We start from the raw sequence: 16,046 nt of genomic DNA on the forward strand, positions 1-16,046 counted from the left end.
CTGGAGGTTGAGAGGATCCTGCAGGGATGCCACGCTCCCGGGAGACAGTTTGGATGATTGGCCCTGGAACCAGGCGTCCAGAGGGGGCAGCTCAATCATCTGGAGGGAGAGACAGATAGAGAAGAGGACACTGAGTGTCCCACCTTCAGTCTCGATGGGTTTTCACTCCAGCATCCCAACTAAGTGAACTGAAATGACACTGCCACTGGTGCAAAACACAAATTTATCATTTCATTTCCTTTTGGATTAAATCAGTTCTTTGTCTTCCCGTTTGTGGTTTTCCTTTGCTTGATGAAATATCCTGCCCTAATACATAAATAAATGCAGGCACCTGAGTCAATGCCCTGGACCCAGGACAAAGTACCTTTCTGTGGGGATCCGTCACCAAGAACCCTCTCCTTAGTGGGAGGGGATTCTGAGAGGCGGGGTCTTCCTGAGCCACAAAGGGGAAGGACCCATTGTGCCAGTGGGGGGCATGTCGAGGCTGTGCCCATAAAGAAACAATGGAGAAGAACAAATAGTTGGTATCTAATATACTCTTCATTATATTTGATATTATAAATAAACTAAACAAAAGGAATATGTCTTAGGGGTCTTAGGTGTTGATTTCATAATAAAATGTAAACCACCTGCAATTTCCTTATATATTCATGCAAAGTATCTTACAGGGCTTTGTCTGGAATTATTGAACGATAGACCTCTCGTCATACTGAGCCGCTCCCGCCCCCCAGACCTGTAAGGTGCTCTCAGAGGGGCATCCGCAGCAGTGAAGGACCAGGTGCCAGGGACAAGCAAGGAGCTGCTCCTGTAACACACACAGACAAACGCTGGGCAGTAGAATTAATACAGACAGCGCTCCAATAAGGTGACACCCAAGTGATCCATATCCAATCTCAACCACCCAGCTGGAAAACTTCCCAAGTGCTTTGAGAGGAAGCTCAAATAAAACGCACACTGATCGATTGGGTGGTTTGATCCCAGGTCCCCTTTTGTTTAGACTGTATGTAAAACTTGAGCCGAACCACTGAGCTGGTTCAGCCTGCAGATCTGACAGCGGCCCCCCAACATGCCTCGATCCCACCTGAGCCGAGCGGTGAGGGACTGACCATGTGGCTGGAGAGCCCGAGTGCTGGCAGGAAGGTGGAGGGCAGGTGTCGGTGGTGGTGGGGGCAGCGGCCACTGCTGCCACTGCTCATTGTGTCCAGGGAGTGACCCGAGTGGCTGCTGCTGGCCGTGGGAGAGGTGGACATCAACCTGGAGAGGACAGCAGGACAGGGCATTTGGGCACCAGACTGAGGACTTCTTCTCATAAGAGTTTAAGACAAACCTAGTGCCTTTAATCCCACTTCCTGGTTATCTATGTTTCTGATTAGAAGCCCTGTCTGCACTTCTTGTTCATCACTGATTCCAAGCCCAGTGAAATGTGTCAAATGATTGTGTTGCATTGATTCTAAGGTGGGTATAATCCTTTATACAATAACATTAACAAAACAGAACGCCTTTGTATTTTTGTATTCAGTGTTGAAATGTAAATGCAAGATGGTCTGTGAGCATCAATAGTTTAGATCAAAGCTGCCCTATATATGGTCTGTGTGGCACACATGTGTGTCATGCCAGAATTCCAAACTCACAGGACTTTGTGTGAATGTTCAGCCCGGCATCATGTGTATCTGCCCGTGAGGCTGGTGTGTGTCCCTGTCATTGCTCCAGCGTGTTCGACAGGTGCAGCGGGGTACCTCTCCAGGTCGTCCAGTTTCCGCCGTAGTCGGGAGATCTCGTGCGTCAAGAGCTCCCTCTGCTGGGTGGAGGACTCGTGGTGGCTGAGCAGCACAATGTTTTCCTGCCTGTAGAGGAACAGCACAGCATCCTGTGTCAGTGAGGGGAACATTCGTCCCAAAGTGTGAGACTGCATTACATAATCAACGCACAATCACAGCCTGCAGCACAGCATCATCACCAACAGGGAGGGTTTAACCGATGACACGATTCTTCACCCTGATGCTCACCAGTCAGATTCTTAGGCCACTGAGGGAATCTCAAGCTCCCTTCAGGTGAGAGATGGGCTCAGCTCTACTCAGGCACACAGGGGAAGGTGGGAATGCTCTGACACACACACATAGGCTGTCTAATTTTGACTACTTCAGCAGCATTTTGCACAAGAATTAAATGAAAGGCATGGATTAGGGTTACATTCAGGACTGGGGGGTCAGCCTGCCCAAACAGCTTCCAGCACGGGTCTGGTTACACGCCTCTCTGTGATGGATAGAGCCACACTCACTGCAGTCTGCCGTTCTCCTGCATCAGCTCTCTCAGCAGGCTGCACAGGCTGCCGTCAGGACCAGGGGGGGCTCCTCTCACTCCCTCTGCCAGCTCAGTGACCTGTGGCTCACCGCTGCTCTCTACAGGGCGGGAGGGGCAGAGTAGGGCAGGCAGAGAGACAACACTCTGTCACCAGATGGCACGTATATGTAAGGCAGAAACTAGGTACTTGGCAGTGCCGAACGGGTATCATTCTTAGGGATGTCTCCGAGATATTCTCTGGGGACACATGCCAATCACATACAGAGTCATAAGCCCCCTTTACATCCCTGATTTCCCTGCCCGGTGACATCATACTCCACTGTCACAGTAGATCTAAGAGGATGTATAGGAAGCAGAGGGTGTCGATTAGAGGAGTCGCTTCTAACTGGAGTGAGGTTGTTAGTGCAGTTCCACAGGGATCAGTATTAGGGCCTTTGCTTTTTCTAATTTATATTAATGATCTGGACTCTAGGATAGTTAGCAAACTTGTCCAATTTGCAGATGATACTAAAATAGGTGGCTCAGCAGATACAATCTCGGCAGCACAAGCTATTCAGAGGGACTTAGATAACAATCAGTTGTGGGCCGAAACCTGGCAGATGAAATTCAAGGTAATACAAATGTCCATTATAATTACACTATGGGAGGAACTAGATGAAGTATCGCATGAGAAGGGAATGTCCTACTGAGAGACTGAGGGACCTGAATCTTTTCACCCTGGAACAGAGGAGACTACGTGGGGACTTGATTCAAGTCTTCAGAATCATGAAAGGCATCGACCACATCAAACCAGAGGAGCTTTCCCAGATCAGCAGGGACACACGCACCCGGGGACACAAACGGAAATTGGGCTTCAAGGCTTCAAGACAGAAAACAGGAGACACTTCTGCACACAGAGAGTTGTCACAATCTGAACAAACTCCCCAGCTATGTGGCTGAAGAGACAATTTGGGAACATTCAAAAATAGACTGGATAGGATCCTTGATCACTTAGTTATTAATGGACACCAAACGGACACAATGGGGCGAATGGCCTCCTCTCGATTGGACACTTTCTTATGTTCTTATGACTCATACTCCCAGCAGCCTCTGTTCCCCCCGCAGGCTTCCTGTCCTCCTCCAAGGAGTGCAGCTGGTGCTGGAGCAGCTGGTTCTCACTGCGCAGGTGCCGCACCTCCCTCTCCAGTCTGAGAAGCACCTTCTCCTGTGGGAGGGACGGAACATCTGCCTATTCAACAAGCTGGAGCTCGAACCGATCGTCATCGCGCGGAGGGGCATAGTACTCGTGAGGGACTACGTCAATCTGGAGGTCCATCAGAGGGGCAAGGAGGAAGTCTTTAAGAACTGGCAGATACAAGATCTGGGGGAGCTCAGGATCCCATGATGGGACCCACCTCAGGGGACAGCTATTTCCCCCTGCTGGAGCCCGAGTCCAAGATCTTTTAACTATTTTATGAATGACTTTTAAAAATTAATTTTAACTGTTTTTAAAGATTTAGTTGTTTTTAAAGCACTAGTTGTTTGGGTTTTTTGGTTAGTTTTGTTCTTTTCTATTTTTTTGTCAAATACATTGACCGTTTGGATTTAATTTTAAAATGCATCGGACTGTTTTGGTTTGTTTTTTATTTTTATCATTTTAATTGTTTTTTGATTTGTCCGGTGCATTTTCAGTTATTTTCAATGTATTTGACTCCTTTGTTGGTAGCAGTTTGCTTTAATCACGTTTGTTTTGTTTAAGCACATGTTTATTTGAGTTTAAGTAATTGTTTACGTTAATCACTAAGATTTAAAATTTTTTAAGTGATTTTAGAATATTGATTTTAACAAATTTTAAATCATAAGTATTTAAATTTGTTTTGATTGTTTTTGTTACTGAAATGTAAAATACTTTCCCAATAAAACAGTATTCTCCTGGGGGAACAGCAGACAGTACAGAACTCTGGGATACTGGAGGACACCGCTCCCTGTCCTTTATTGCATCATCAGATAAGACAGAGGTTCTCCAAGCCATCGTTCAGCTTAGGCTACACCGCGAGATCTTTTAACTACTTTTAATGAAAAGATTGTTTTTAAAAATGAAAAAAAATGAATTTTAATTGTTTTTAAAGAATTAGTTGATTTTAAATGCACTTGTTTTTTTTTTTTTTTGTTTGTTTTGTTTTTTTATTTTGTCAAATACATTGGCCGTTTGGTTTTTAATTTTAAATGCATCAGATTGTTTTGTTTTTGTTTTTTATTTTATGGTTTTATTTGTTTTATGATTTATCTGATGCATTTTCAGTTAATTTCTATGTATTTGACCTTTTTTGTTGGTTTGGCAGTTTGCCAAAGTTTATTGTTTTACTGATTTACGCACAGGTTTATTTGAGTTCATGTATTTTGTTAAAATTAATCACTTTAAGATTTTAAAAATTTTAAGTGATTTTAGAAATTGTTTAAAAAAATTTTTAATCATGAGTATTACATTTTTTGGATGTTTTTATTATTTGAATGTAAAATACTAAAACCCAATAAACAGTATTCTCCTGGGGGAACAGCAGACAATACAGAACTCTGGGATACTGGAGGACACCGCTCCCTGTCCTTTATTGCATCATCAGATAAGACAGAGGTTCTCCAAGCCATCGTTCAGCTTAGGCTACACTGCTCTTTCAAATACTTACCCTTTTGGCCATGGGTCGGTTCTTGATCTTTTTGGCCCTGCTGGCATACCGTAGTGTGTTCATGGTCTCCTGTAGGTTGGCTACCGTGGGAGACACACATGCAATCTGGACACAAGAGGGCAAAGATCACAATTACATCACATGTGGTGCTGCAAACACAACTTCTTTATTAATCAAACAGTCGACAGAGTACAGAAACTGAGCAACTTCGGATCAGGAACATGATTTAGTTAGTCTAATTCACCTTTATTGCCGTATTAACTGATCGTTTCCTTTTGTCACTGAGCTTCAGCCAATCAGTTTCCTTACCATTAGTGTGACCCCTGATCCTCCCAGTGAATCGTAGAGCAGCTTGGTGAGCTTGCTGTCCCGGTATGGGATATGACCTCCCCTCTTTTTTGGGTCCACCAGGGCGGAGATGCACTTCCCTGTGTGGACAAGGGGACGAGTTAACTCTGAGTGAATCCTCGTGCACTGTAGCGGAGCCTGGCCACTGACGCCCCGTCTATTACCCAGGGTGAGGAGGCTGCGGTTGATGCTGCCGGTCTCCTCCATTAGCTCTCCTGTGTCCTTCGCCCTCTCGCTGCCCGCCAGGTCCACCACACACAGCTTCCCGTGTCTGGACAGCCGTCCGGCACAGCCCTCCGCCTCGGCCTGCCAGGGAAGAGCAGCAGTGATGAGTTCCCCAGTGGGTGTGTTTTTCACGGCTCCTCGCAGCCTGCTAATCTCTCCTCTAGCATCAGGAAAAGAGTATTTTCTTCCACTGCGTACTACAGCCAGACACCATGCGCCAATGTGGAAGACTTGTGAATGAGAGGATCCCTGCCCAAGTATGTGGGGCTCAGGGGGGGGAGGGAGAGAAGGGGATAGAGCAGGGAGAAAGAGGGCGCTCACCGTCTCACTCTCGATGTAGACGGTGAAGATGGAGTGACTGCGGCTGGAGTGATCGTTCTGGGAGTGAGATGAGGTCTGTCTGTTCTGCATGCCTGCAGAGACAGAGAGAGTGAGACAGAGGGGGGAGAGAGAGAGAGAGTGGAAAGAAATGGCTCAAGCACAGCCGTGACTTTATTACTTGAAAACGAATTAATTAACATAATCAAGGGTCTGGCAGTAGCAAGGAGGTCCGGAGTGAAACAGGCTCTGGTATTATTTGTCAGTCAATCTGAGTGATCTAGCGGTGACTCCTGCTAGATAAATACACTAAGTCTGTGGGCAGCCGCCCCTCCACCACTCCCCCTCTGTCCCTCCACACCTCCCTGCAGGATCTCCATGGCCGCGCCCAGGCTGTGGATCTCCACGCTGGACAGATTCTCCACATGGAAGCCGCGGGTTTTGCTCCCACGCACCGCCAGCGTCTCCGGCCGGCAGGGGTTCAGGAGGTCACGCACCTGTGAGACATCGGCACGGTCAGTCGATGACAAAGAGAGAGACAGACAGAGTCCTACATGCACAGCCCCCCCCAACACTAAGATGGTCAAAAACTGTTCTAGAACAATAATAACCCACCTGTCTGTCATTTTATTTATAAAATTCAGTTTAAAGGTTTTTCTTCTCTTTGGAACCAGCCCTGGCTGCTCACCTGTTCATTGTATATCTCTAGGTAGGAGGCACTGAGGGCCACCCCCTCCCTGTGCTGCACCTGGTCCAGCAGGTAGGACAGCGATCTCTGCATCAGGCCGATGTCACTGAGCTCCTGGGGACGCCCTCTTCCCGAGACCTGCCCAGCGGGGGCAACAAGGACAGGCAAACGCCAGTGAGGCTCTCTACTGTAGCGTCGCGTTCAAAATGGAGCACATAAACATGAGATGGCTGGGGAGCCGGTGGGGGGACAACTTACCAGAGAATGAGGGCCGGTAGTGGTGTAGGTCTTACCAGAGCCCGTCTGCCCGAACGCAAACACCGTGCTGGAGTATCTGCAGCCAGGGCGATGACAATGACAAGGACAATGACAGATATGAAGATTTTCAAGAGTGACCAGGCCGTCAGCAACCAAGAAGCCCCACCAACTTATCGGATGGGAACTGCCAGGTAAATTCAGTGCCGATAGATTAATCAAACCATTTCCAGCAGCTTCCAGCACCCCCTGGCCTTCCTCCCTTACCCCTCAATGGCCATGTCGATCAGCCTCTTCAGCCCACACTCCCTGAACACCTGGCCCTGCAGGCTGTCCAGCTCCAGGGCAACATCAAAGGTGAACTTCCTCTCCTGGCCTGCATGGCTCACCTGTGGTGGGGGGGCGAGATCGGAGCTGTCAAACCAGGGGGACTCCCCCAAGCAAGGGATGCACTTAGAGGAAGCATCCTGAAGACACCCAGACAACAAACTCCACACTCCCCAACTCCCAGCACAATGACACTGCATAGACATGAAGAGTGAGTAGCCCTGCGCTAGATTAGATTGCTGCTTAACTATGTCACCTGCCTTGAGCTGGACAGTTCAGGAAGAAAGTCAAACATGGGTCAGATGGAGAAAGTCCTACAGATCAGACACACAATCTTCAACAAAGGTGCGGTGTGTCGTTCTCACCATCAGGGTGCGCTGGTCGGGGCAGTGCACCACTCTCTGGTCCCCACGCCTGTGCTCCTCCGCACTCAGGGGCCTCACCCTGCTCTCACACACACACACAGACACACACACAGACAAACACACAGACAGAAAGCTGGAAGGCTAGCCAATAGATCGGTCTCGATGATGTCACTCCTGGCTGTCTGCACTGGGACTGGCTCAGACACACAGAAGCTGCCTTCATTCGTGAAGAAAGCTCAGCAGTGGGACAGGATTCCCTTCCCACGGTGGAAAAAGAAATAACTCATACAAAGAATTCATATTTTACACAGTTCTGCCCACAATCTGAAGGCAGGGGGAAACAAAATAAGACTGAGTCTGTCTCAACTGACTCTCTGTCCTCCTCTCTCACTACAGATACTGATCTCTGATTCACGGCTAAACTGCAGTGAAGTCACCGGGTTATTGTCCTGCAGGAATGTGTGGGGGTGTCACATGTACCTGACTGCCACAATTACATTGCACTCCTCCCCTCCTGTGTCCGCCGTGCGTCTGAAGAAAGGAGAGAGGAAGAGAGAGAGATTGAGAAGGAGGGGAGCGGTGTGACCCGTGAGCCTTTTGTCCATTGTCTCCGATTCATATCCTGGTGAGCGCCCTGGGCCGGCCCCTCTTCCCACGCACAGCGGGGGTCTCACAATGCAGTCCGAGAGATGTGGGCCTCACCCCACGGCTGTCCCAAACTGGGTCGGAGGCACACAGACCAGGCCAGGACCACTCTCACAGACACGCTAGGAGAAACAAGTGCTTTTACACAGACACACGTGTTGATTAACAAACCATATGTTTGTGAAGAAACGCACGGCACCGTTGCTGTGGGGAAATGTATCATTGTTATTATTAGAACTATGATTGGTGGAGAGACGCCAACGTGGAGAAAAAGGAGAAACTTCAACCAAAGTATAATTCTGCAGTGGACTAACGTACGTTTCCTCAATCAGTTTATATAAAAAAACACAACACAATACATTTCCTAAAACCAGATAAACCACCAAAAGCGTGTTCCAGATTTTTTTCAAATAACTGAACTCTGCTCCAGGAAAAACACCATCTTATTCTAGATTTTCTTCCTTTGCAGATTTGCACCTTAAAGTTCTTACTGACTTGCAAGAGATTTAGGAGCAAATCTGAGCATCGAAAAACAACTCTGTCCATCAAACAAGTCTGTGGAAAACTAAAAAAAGGAGGAAAACAATTGAGTAAACATCAGAGCAGTAGATGTTTCTCTGGTTTCTCCTCTTCAGAAGGACAGATCAGTCACCTGGACAGGTACAGCAACTAAGAGCAGAAACAATAATAATCAAAGACCCCCCACTTACCCTGAGGCATCTGTACGAAACATCTGTAGCAGTGAAGCGCTGAGGACCCCCGGGACCCCCTCAGCCTCAGAAGCCCAGTCCTCTCACCCCGTTCTCTCAGCTGCTCTCTCTCGACTCACTCCCTCCCCACCTGGGCGGCCAGGTCCTCCGTGTCACGGCACTGGAGCGGAGCGGTGGAGAGACCTGGCCCTCTTAACCCTTCACGCGCCAGGAGAGCGCCACACACACTGCAACTCGAGTGAGTGTTTATCCCCAAAACACGCACACATGCACACACGCATACACAATGATTAACTGCAAGACGACGTTGTAGATTGTCATTTATTTATTTGTATGCATGTTTTATGCATGTCAGTATAAATCACCAATAGCACTTGCATGTTTTAATTCAGGAAGCTCTGCAGAGCTGAACACAAGGTTGTCACGGGGAGTACACACTGCACTGCATCCACAGAATCCCTCTCTTAACCAGCTTCTGGAAACACCAGCAGACCTCCTGTCCTGAAAGGGTTAAAAGCTCAAATAATTTGTTGGTAACCCCCCCACCACCCCCCTCTCTCCTGCCAGTTGGAGCCAGATATGCAGCCTTGGGTTGTACCCCATTAACTGGTCACTTATTAACCACAACACTGCTGGGCTTTGTTTTGGGCTCCTATCACAGGAAGAAGGACACATTTCTCTGGAGCGATTTATTAATAATACACAGAAAGAATACAAATACTGGAACTTCCTGATATCTTTCTCCATTTGTCTCATTGTCTGTCCCCAATGTTGTCACCTTCCCAGCAATGTGCGCAACTGGAAGGCTTATCTGGGCTTTTGACATAAGAATGAAAACCGCAAATCCGACTTTGGACAAAGCAGCTCCAGTCCCTGTGGTAGTCCTCACTGGTCCGACTCGGTGCCGCTCGGCTCTGATCCGATGCAGTTTGTGCTGCGGGTCGGTCACTTGTTCCCCTGTTGAAGTCCAGCTCAGTTACCCAGACAGACACCCAGCCAGGCCACTGAGCTGCTGTTTGTTGTCCATGGATCTATGATTGTGTTACAGACACATTCTCATATACGGGTCCCTCCTCCAGCACCTGCCCCTCTCCCTGTGTGGCTTGGCCCGTGCCGACGGAGAGATAACCGGCTTCTGACGGGCCATCCTCGTCCCCAGCCAGGCTCTGCTGCACGTCCTCAGGCACGCTCTTCAGAATGGACAGTGGCCTCCGTGGCGTCCCGCCGTCCCGGGGGTCCGCAGCGTGGGGATCCTGCTGCTCCCCCCAGCTGGGATTCCTCAGGTTCACCTCCGGGGGGGGTGTGGCGACAGCTTGCTCCCACATGCCAGCCCTCGCCCCGAGCTTCCTGCGCGGCGGCTTGGAGATGCTGTCCCCCCTGCCCCTGGGCCGGCCGCCCTCGTCCTTCTGTCTCTGGAGGCTGCCCAGTCTGCGCAGCACTGCCTGCACCGGCCCCTCCGCGCTGGGCTCTGTGGGGCGGGCGGCCGAGCCCACCGTCACATACACTGTGGTGACCCTACCTGAGCCCCCGGCCTGGGCATTCGCCTGCTGCTGCTGGGCGCCTCTCTTGGCATTGGACATGGTCCGCCGCCTCCCCCCCTTCTCCCCCCCAACGCTCTGGATGGGACCGGAAGCCTGATGACTGGAGCTCGGGACCCCCGTGTCGGGCCCGTCCTCCTGCTCCTCCGGGGGGCTGTTGTTTCCCAGCTGCGTCTCCTCCTCCTGCTCCGGCCTCTCCACCTCGCCTTCCCCAGGGGGGCTCTGGGACTGGATGGTGGAGAGCTTGAGGACCCCCCAGGGGGATTTGGGCTTGCGGGCGGCATTGGGGGTCTCAGAGGCCGAGCCGCGCCGCTCCTCCGACGAGAACTTGGTGCCCTCAGCGAAGGAGACGGACGGCCTCTTGGACTTGGCGATGCTGGAGGTGCGCGGGATGCCGAAGGCCAGGGACACGTCCTCGCTGCTGAAGGCCGAGGCGTCGGGGAAGATGTTGCATTTGGAGCTGATCTCCTGGAACTCCCCTCCGGCCACGGCCGAGATATCTGCCATGACAAGCCCAGGAGCCAATCAATCAATCAATCAATCAATCAAGGACATGGACAGAAAGTGAGCTGTTGACAGCTTGGAGGGAAGGGTTAGGGGGTGGTACCTTGCGAGGGAGGGACGCAGTACAGGGAATCCCCCTCGTCTGTCTCGAAGGAGGAGAAGGAGTTCTCGGACACCCACCCCGCGGACGGCGGTTCGATGAAGCTGTGGTTGAAGGTCACCTCGGGGTCGTGGTGGGACACTGTGGAGAAACGACCACGTTATGGGCAGGAAGTGGAGGTGTGGTGTGGGGGGCTCTGCTGTGGCTCAGAGAGAGGGAGTGACCGAGTGGGGGGGGCGGTCTGACCTGTGACCCGGGGCAGCGTGGAGGAGCCCAGGCTGAGACACGGCACGGCGGCGCTCAGGTTCGCCAGGACGCTGTAGACGTGGTGCTTCATCCGGCCAGCTGGTCCCCCGTCACCGACTGCCACCCTGCACAACACACAGGACAGAGTTCACACACTGACCCACACACAACACACAGCACAGCACAGAGTTCACACACTGACACACAACACAAAACACAGAGTTCACACACTGACACACACACACAACACAACACACAGAACAGAGTTCACACACTGACACACACACAGCAATAAATAAAGACAAGACACGCTCACACACAGCGCTGATCTTGCATCTGCCCAAATGCCCAAATGCAGGGCCGGCACTGTCCAGTCACACGCACACAGGCCTCACCTGTCCTTGGCGTCGGTCCGGCTACCTCCGCAGCAGCAGCAGCAGCACAACACGCCCAGCAGCAGCAGGAGCAGGGGCACCAGCAGGCCAGCGATCAGAGCCCCCCGGCCCGCCACCCCTGGAACAACACACACACACACACACACACACACAGCCGGTTAATACAGCCTTTCACAAAAAGCAGCTGCCCCCTCCCAGCAGCAAATGTCTGGTGCCCTAACTGCCCCACTTCTTACACACAACTAACTGCCCAGAGACTTTTATTTTATTTTACTCATTTGAACATCGCCCTCCTTCAGCACAGGGTTTAAAAAAACACACTTGTGGGGCTTCACTCGCCACCCACTGCCACAGACTCTGGGGGCAGCGAGTTGCTCTCAGGACAGGTGCCAGGGGCTGGGGAGGGAGGCTGAAACCAGGTGCTTACTGTAGTGGCACTGTCCGGTGATCGGGTGGCAGGGGTCCCCGTGGCAGGCGCAGGGGTTCGAGCAGTTGCCCCCGAAGAAGAGCTCAGGACACGTGCTGTTGCAGCTGTGGGAGAGACAGAGGCATTAGGACCGTTCTGCGGCCAGCTGGACAGTGGGGCCCCCGAAAGGAGACCGTGGTGAAGGACAGCGCCCGGTTCTATATCTGGAAGTGTTTTTATGCCGCGGACTCCTACCTCTCGCCCTCGAACCCGAGCTCACAGACGCAGACTCCGGTCACAGGGTCACAGCGCCCGTGGGAGCAGGGTCCACAGTGAAAGAGGCAGCGGTCCCCGAACATCCCGTCTGGACAGCGGGCGTCACACCTGCAGGGGACAGGAGGGCGTCAGTCTCTGGCGCTCTGTGTGGCTCTTGCTCCACTGTGTGAGGGTTGGGGGGTGTGGTATCTACCGAGGCCACAAGATGGAGCCCTTTTCAAAGCAAGGACGCAAATGAAAAGTGATTTGGCTTCCGCTCTTTGGAAATTGAGCTCAGAAACGTGTGTGTCAGGCCGGTTTTAATTGATTGTGTTCATTTTCACACCATGAGGCTACACTTGCTCAGACGGTGTATGTAGGTGTATTTTATCCCCGCCGGCAAATCACCTTGGTCCAGTCCAGCCCGGGTCACAGTCGGCGCACTCCCCTGTCTCCCGGTCGCAGGGTTCGTCGTTCCGGCAGTGAGGACACACCCCCAGGCAGAGGTCTCCGTGAGTACCGGCCGGGCACAGCTGGTCACAGCGGGTGCCGTTCCAGCCAGGGTCACATGCCGCGCAGAAGCCGTCCACGGGGGAGCAAGGCTGGCCCTCCTTACAGCGTCCGCACCTGCACATGGAGCACAGACACAGGGTACACTGGAGCAGCACATACAGGACACAGGGCACAGGGCAGGGCAGGGCAGAGGACAGGGCACCGGACACAGGGCACAGCAGAGGGCACAGGGAAGGGTACAAGTGTCCTGTATGGCTAGTGTTTTGGAGACTGTCCTGTCAGTTCTGCATGTTCTTCCTTGTTTCCTTGCTCTTGCTTCATCACCCTCACCCTCACCCTCTCTCCCTCGTCACCCTTAACCCTGGGATCTCATGGAGCCAGTGTTAGAAAACTCCTGTTGTATCTGAGGGTAGTGGTGCACCAAGACTGCTTCCATATCCCAGGTGTCCCCTATTCCTCTCAACCTCTTTCCCTGTTTCACTGCCACCCTGCTTCTCTCTCTGCCTCTCTCCCGCTCTGTCTCGCTCTCCCTTTCTCTCTCCTTATCCCTCTCTCTCTGCCAGCCCTTTTACCTCTGGCTGCAGCCCGCGCCGTAGAAGCCAGCGGTGCAGGGCTCATTGCAGACGGGGCTCTTGTAGCCAGGCTCGCACAGGCAGTCCCCGGTGCTGACGTCGCAGTCGGCATGTTTCATGTTGCAGTTGCACTTGCGGTCGCAGGTGGGCCCCCACCAGCTCTTCAGACACTGGCAGGCACCCGTGCGCTGCTGGCAGGGCGATATAAAGCAGTTGCAGTTCAGGCTGCACTTCTGGCCCCAGTAGCCGTGGGCGCACAGGCACTTCCCGGTGGCCGGCTGGCAGGTGGAGCTGGTGAGGCTGCACTGGCAGGCCTTGTTGCAGGCGGGTGACCACCAGCCCGGGTCGCAGGTGCAGTTGCCGTGCAGTGGGTCGCAGCGTCCGTGGCGACCGCACTTACAGGCGTGCTGGCACTGTAGCCCCCAGCGGCCCGGCAGACAGGAGCACTGGCCCGTCTCCGGGTCGCAGCGGCCGTTCGGGTGGCAGGGGCACCGCTCCCGGCAGTCACGGCCCCAGAACTCTGTCGGGCAGCCTGGACAGAGAGAGAGAGAGAGAGAGGGAGAGGGAGGTAAAGACAGAGAGAGGGAGAGAAAAACAGAGGGAGAGATCAAAGAAGGTCAGGACAACAGCTCAGCATGGTTGACGAAGTTTGTTTGCTTAAGAGTAAAACTTGCATGCCCCCCCAGGAGAAGATGGTAGGGATAAAGCCTTTAAATGGCCATATCTGGTGACTTCTGACAACAGAATCCTGACACAAAGTATCTTTATTTTAAGAAAAAATCATTTCATTGCGGTTGCCAAATGTGTTTTACTTTTACTTTTGTCACTCAGGTATGGAAATGCGGAAACAAACAGCGTTCCGTATTGATTCAAACCGGAACACAACATTTTGCTCTTGATTACAGAACGGTTCTGTACTTTACGGAACGGGTGGCAACCCTACACTCACGTGTCTTGCAGTCGGCACCGTAGAAGCCGTGTTTGCAGCGGCAGAAGCCCGGGTAAACGCAGCTCTCGTCTGGCCGACATGCCTGCTCTCCCTCACACAGCGCTGGGGGGACGACACACACATGAGCACGTACCCTCACAGGCACTCGGAGCCAGGAGATGCAGCTGATCAGGGTTCTGAGTTTCCTGTATCTGAAGTGGTGGCTTCCCTGCCGACTGTCCCAACCCAACCCCATTTCAGAAGCCCTGACCTCGGGTCTCGGGCAGGAGAGCGTGTCTCTGTGCCTCCGACCCCCCACCCCACACTGTTCAGATCACGAGTGCATAAAGAGAGCAGTACTCACGGATGGGGCAGTCTCTGCCCTCCTGTTTCCACCCAGAGCAGCAGACTAGGGTTGTGGGATCCCTGTGAGACAGAGGAGACATCTCAGCGGCCTTGTGACTGGAGCTGCTCTTGTTATTGTAATGGACCTCTCTCCAAGTCCCTTTCAGCCTCACAAACTTGGGTCAGAATGAACACTGGGTCCATCTCCTTCAGTGGAGTCACTATACCAAAAATTTGGTTGACTGGAGGTCAACAGGTTTAAGTCAGCAACTTGGCCGATAAAGTAACAGGAAAGAGAGAGAGATTGAGGGACTCCAAAGAATGACAAAATATGTCAAAAATGTAACACAATCTGGAAAGAATTGAGGAAAGAAAAGAAGGAAAGAGTACCTCGGCTCCAGACAGACGTTTCTGCCATTGGGCTCCAGGGTAGGGGAGTTGGCGGACACCCAGCCGAGGAGAAGCCCAAGACAGACTAGGCGGGGACCCATAATCTCAGGGAACCGGTTCAGTCGAGCTCTCCCAGTCCCCTCCGTGTCCAAACCCAGGTAATCTCCAGTAAATGCCAGCGGCTGCTCTCTCCTCTATCCTCTATCCTCTCTCCCTCCCTGTGTCCGTGTGTTTGTCTATCGGGGGCTCGGGCGGCCGAGAGTGTGAGTGTGAGAGGCGGCCCAAGCCCCTCCATTTCCCCTCCCGGTTTCCTGGGGAAGTCAGGGCCACTTCCTCCCATTCAGCACTGGCTGCAGGACACAATCATAACACGGCCTTCTGGGAAGAGCTGAGCAAGGCTGGGTTTTTCTTTTAAGGCGTTTGGTGGACTTTTCATTGGTCTGAATTTTTTTTTGTATCCCATCTAATCTTAATCTGGGGGATGGGGGACGAGGGGGGGCTTCCTATTGTCTCAAAGACACATCGTAAGAGTGACCAGTCACAGGTGGCATTAGGCAAATGGCACAACATAGGGATTCATATGGAAGTATTGTTTGACATATATATTGGAAAATACATTATCTGATCCCGATATTTTAATCACAGCTATGTAATAGTGTGATTGTGTCCCACTGGCCTAAGGGCTGCAGGAGAGATTTGTTCGTTAAATTGTGGATAAGTGGTCCGGGCACTGGACTCCGGAGTCAAAGGTCTTGGGTTCTTCAAATGTCTAGCTAAGTGCATCTAAAATGACCTCCTACTGCCATATGCTGATTCTAACATTTTGACCGTTTCACTTGGATGCCACCCATTACCCAGCGATACACAAGCGCAGCTCTGCGGATCGTCTTAAACTGAAATGAAACAGAAAAGAGAAAGACACACAAACACACTCACTCACTCACTCCCAACGAGTGGCGATGAATGATGGGCAGTCATTATAAACAGCACATCCATCATCATCATCATC

At 51.8% G+C, this 16,046-nt stretch overlaps 2 protein-coding genes across 2 annotated transcripts; both read right to left on the minus strand.

The window, feature by feature from the left end:
* Nucleotides 1–746: 746 nt before the first annotated feature.
* LOC136718526 (kinesin-like protein KIF12) lies at nt 747–8,938 on the minus strand. The gene is made up of 15 exons (XM_066696278.1): nt 8,846–8,938; nt 7,491–8,021; nt 7,066–7,187; nt 6,802–6,877; nt 6,544–6,681; nt 6,217–6,352; nt 5,859–5,950; nt 5,477–5,618; nt 5,274–5,392; nt 4,965–5,069; nt 3,379–3,505; nt 2,279–2,399; nt 1,737–1,844; nt 1,082–1,254; nt 747–805 (listed from the first exon to the last, which is right to left on the minus strand). The coding sequence occupies exons 2-15, from the start codon at nt 7,491–7,493 to the stop codon at nt 747–749; spliced, it is 1,521 nt and encodes a 506-aa protein (XP_066552375.1). The 5' UTR covers nt 7,494–8,021; nt 8,846–8,938.
* Nucleotides 8,939–9,152: 214 nt separating this feature from the next.
* scarf1 (scavenger receptor class F, member 1) lies at nt 9,153–15,283 on the minus strand. The gene is made up of 11 exons (XM_066695585.1): nt 15,038–15,283; nt 14,667–14,728; nt 14,324–14,425; nt 13,375–13,906; nt 12,698–12,916; nt 12,290–12,418; nt 12,056–12,159; nt 11,629–11,746; nt 11,234–11,358; nt 10,991–11,128; nt 9,153–10,883 (listed from the first exon to the last, which is right to left on the minus strand). Exons 1-11 carry the CDS (start codon nt 15,136–15,138, stop codon nt 9,877–9,879), a joined length of 2,637 nt encoding a protein of 878 aa, XP_066551682.1. The 5' UTR covers nt 15,139–15,283; the 3' UTR covers nt 9,153–9,876.
* Nucleotides 15,284–16,046: the final 763 nt, after the last annotated feature.

Source organism: Amia ocellicauda, chromosome 22 (genome assembly GCF_036373705.1).
Source record: "Amia ocellicauda isolate fAmiCal2 chromosome 22, fAmiCal2.hap1, whole genome shotgun sequence".
Lineage (NCBI taxonomy): Eukaryota > Metazoa > Chordata > Actinopteri > Amiiformes > Amiidae > Amia > Amia ocellicauda.

What these genes read in the sequence shown, in the direction of transcription:
- LOC136718526 (XM_066696278.1), bottom strand. An exon ending in CTACCGGCCCTCATTCTCTG is followed by an intron (nt 6,682 to 6,801) that starts GTAAGTTGTCCC and finishes CCCGCTGGGCAG; the next exon opens with GTCTCGGGAAGAGGGCGTCC. An exon ending in TCTACATCGAGAGTGAGACG is followed by an intron (nt 5,619 to 5,858) that starts GTGAGCGCCCTC and finishes CTTCCCTGGCAG; the next exon opens with GCCGAGGCGGAGGGCTGTGC.
- scarf1 (XM_066695585.1), bottom strand. Translation starts at nt 15,138, where the DNA reads ATGGGTCCCCGCCTAGTCTGTCTTGGGCTTCTCCTCGGCTGGGTGTCC. An exon ending in CGGACCGACGCCAAGGACAG is followed by an intron (nt 11,359 to 11,628) that starts GTGAGGCCTGTG and finishes TGTGTTGTGCAG; the next exon opens with GGTGGCAGTCGGTGACGGGG. An exon ending in CACGCTGCCCCGGGTCACAG is followed by an intron (nt 11,129 to 11,233) that starts GTCAGACCGCCC and finishes GTTTCTCCACAG; the next exon opens with TGTCCCACCACGACCCCGAG.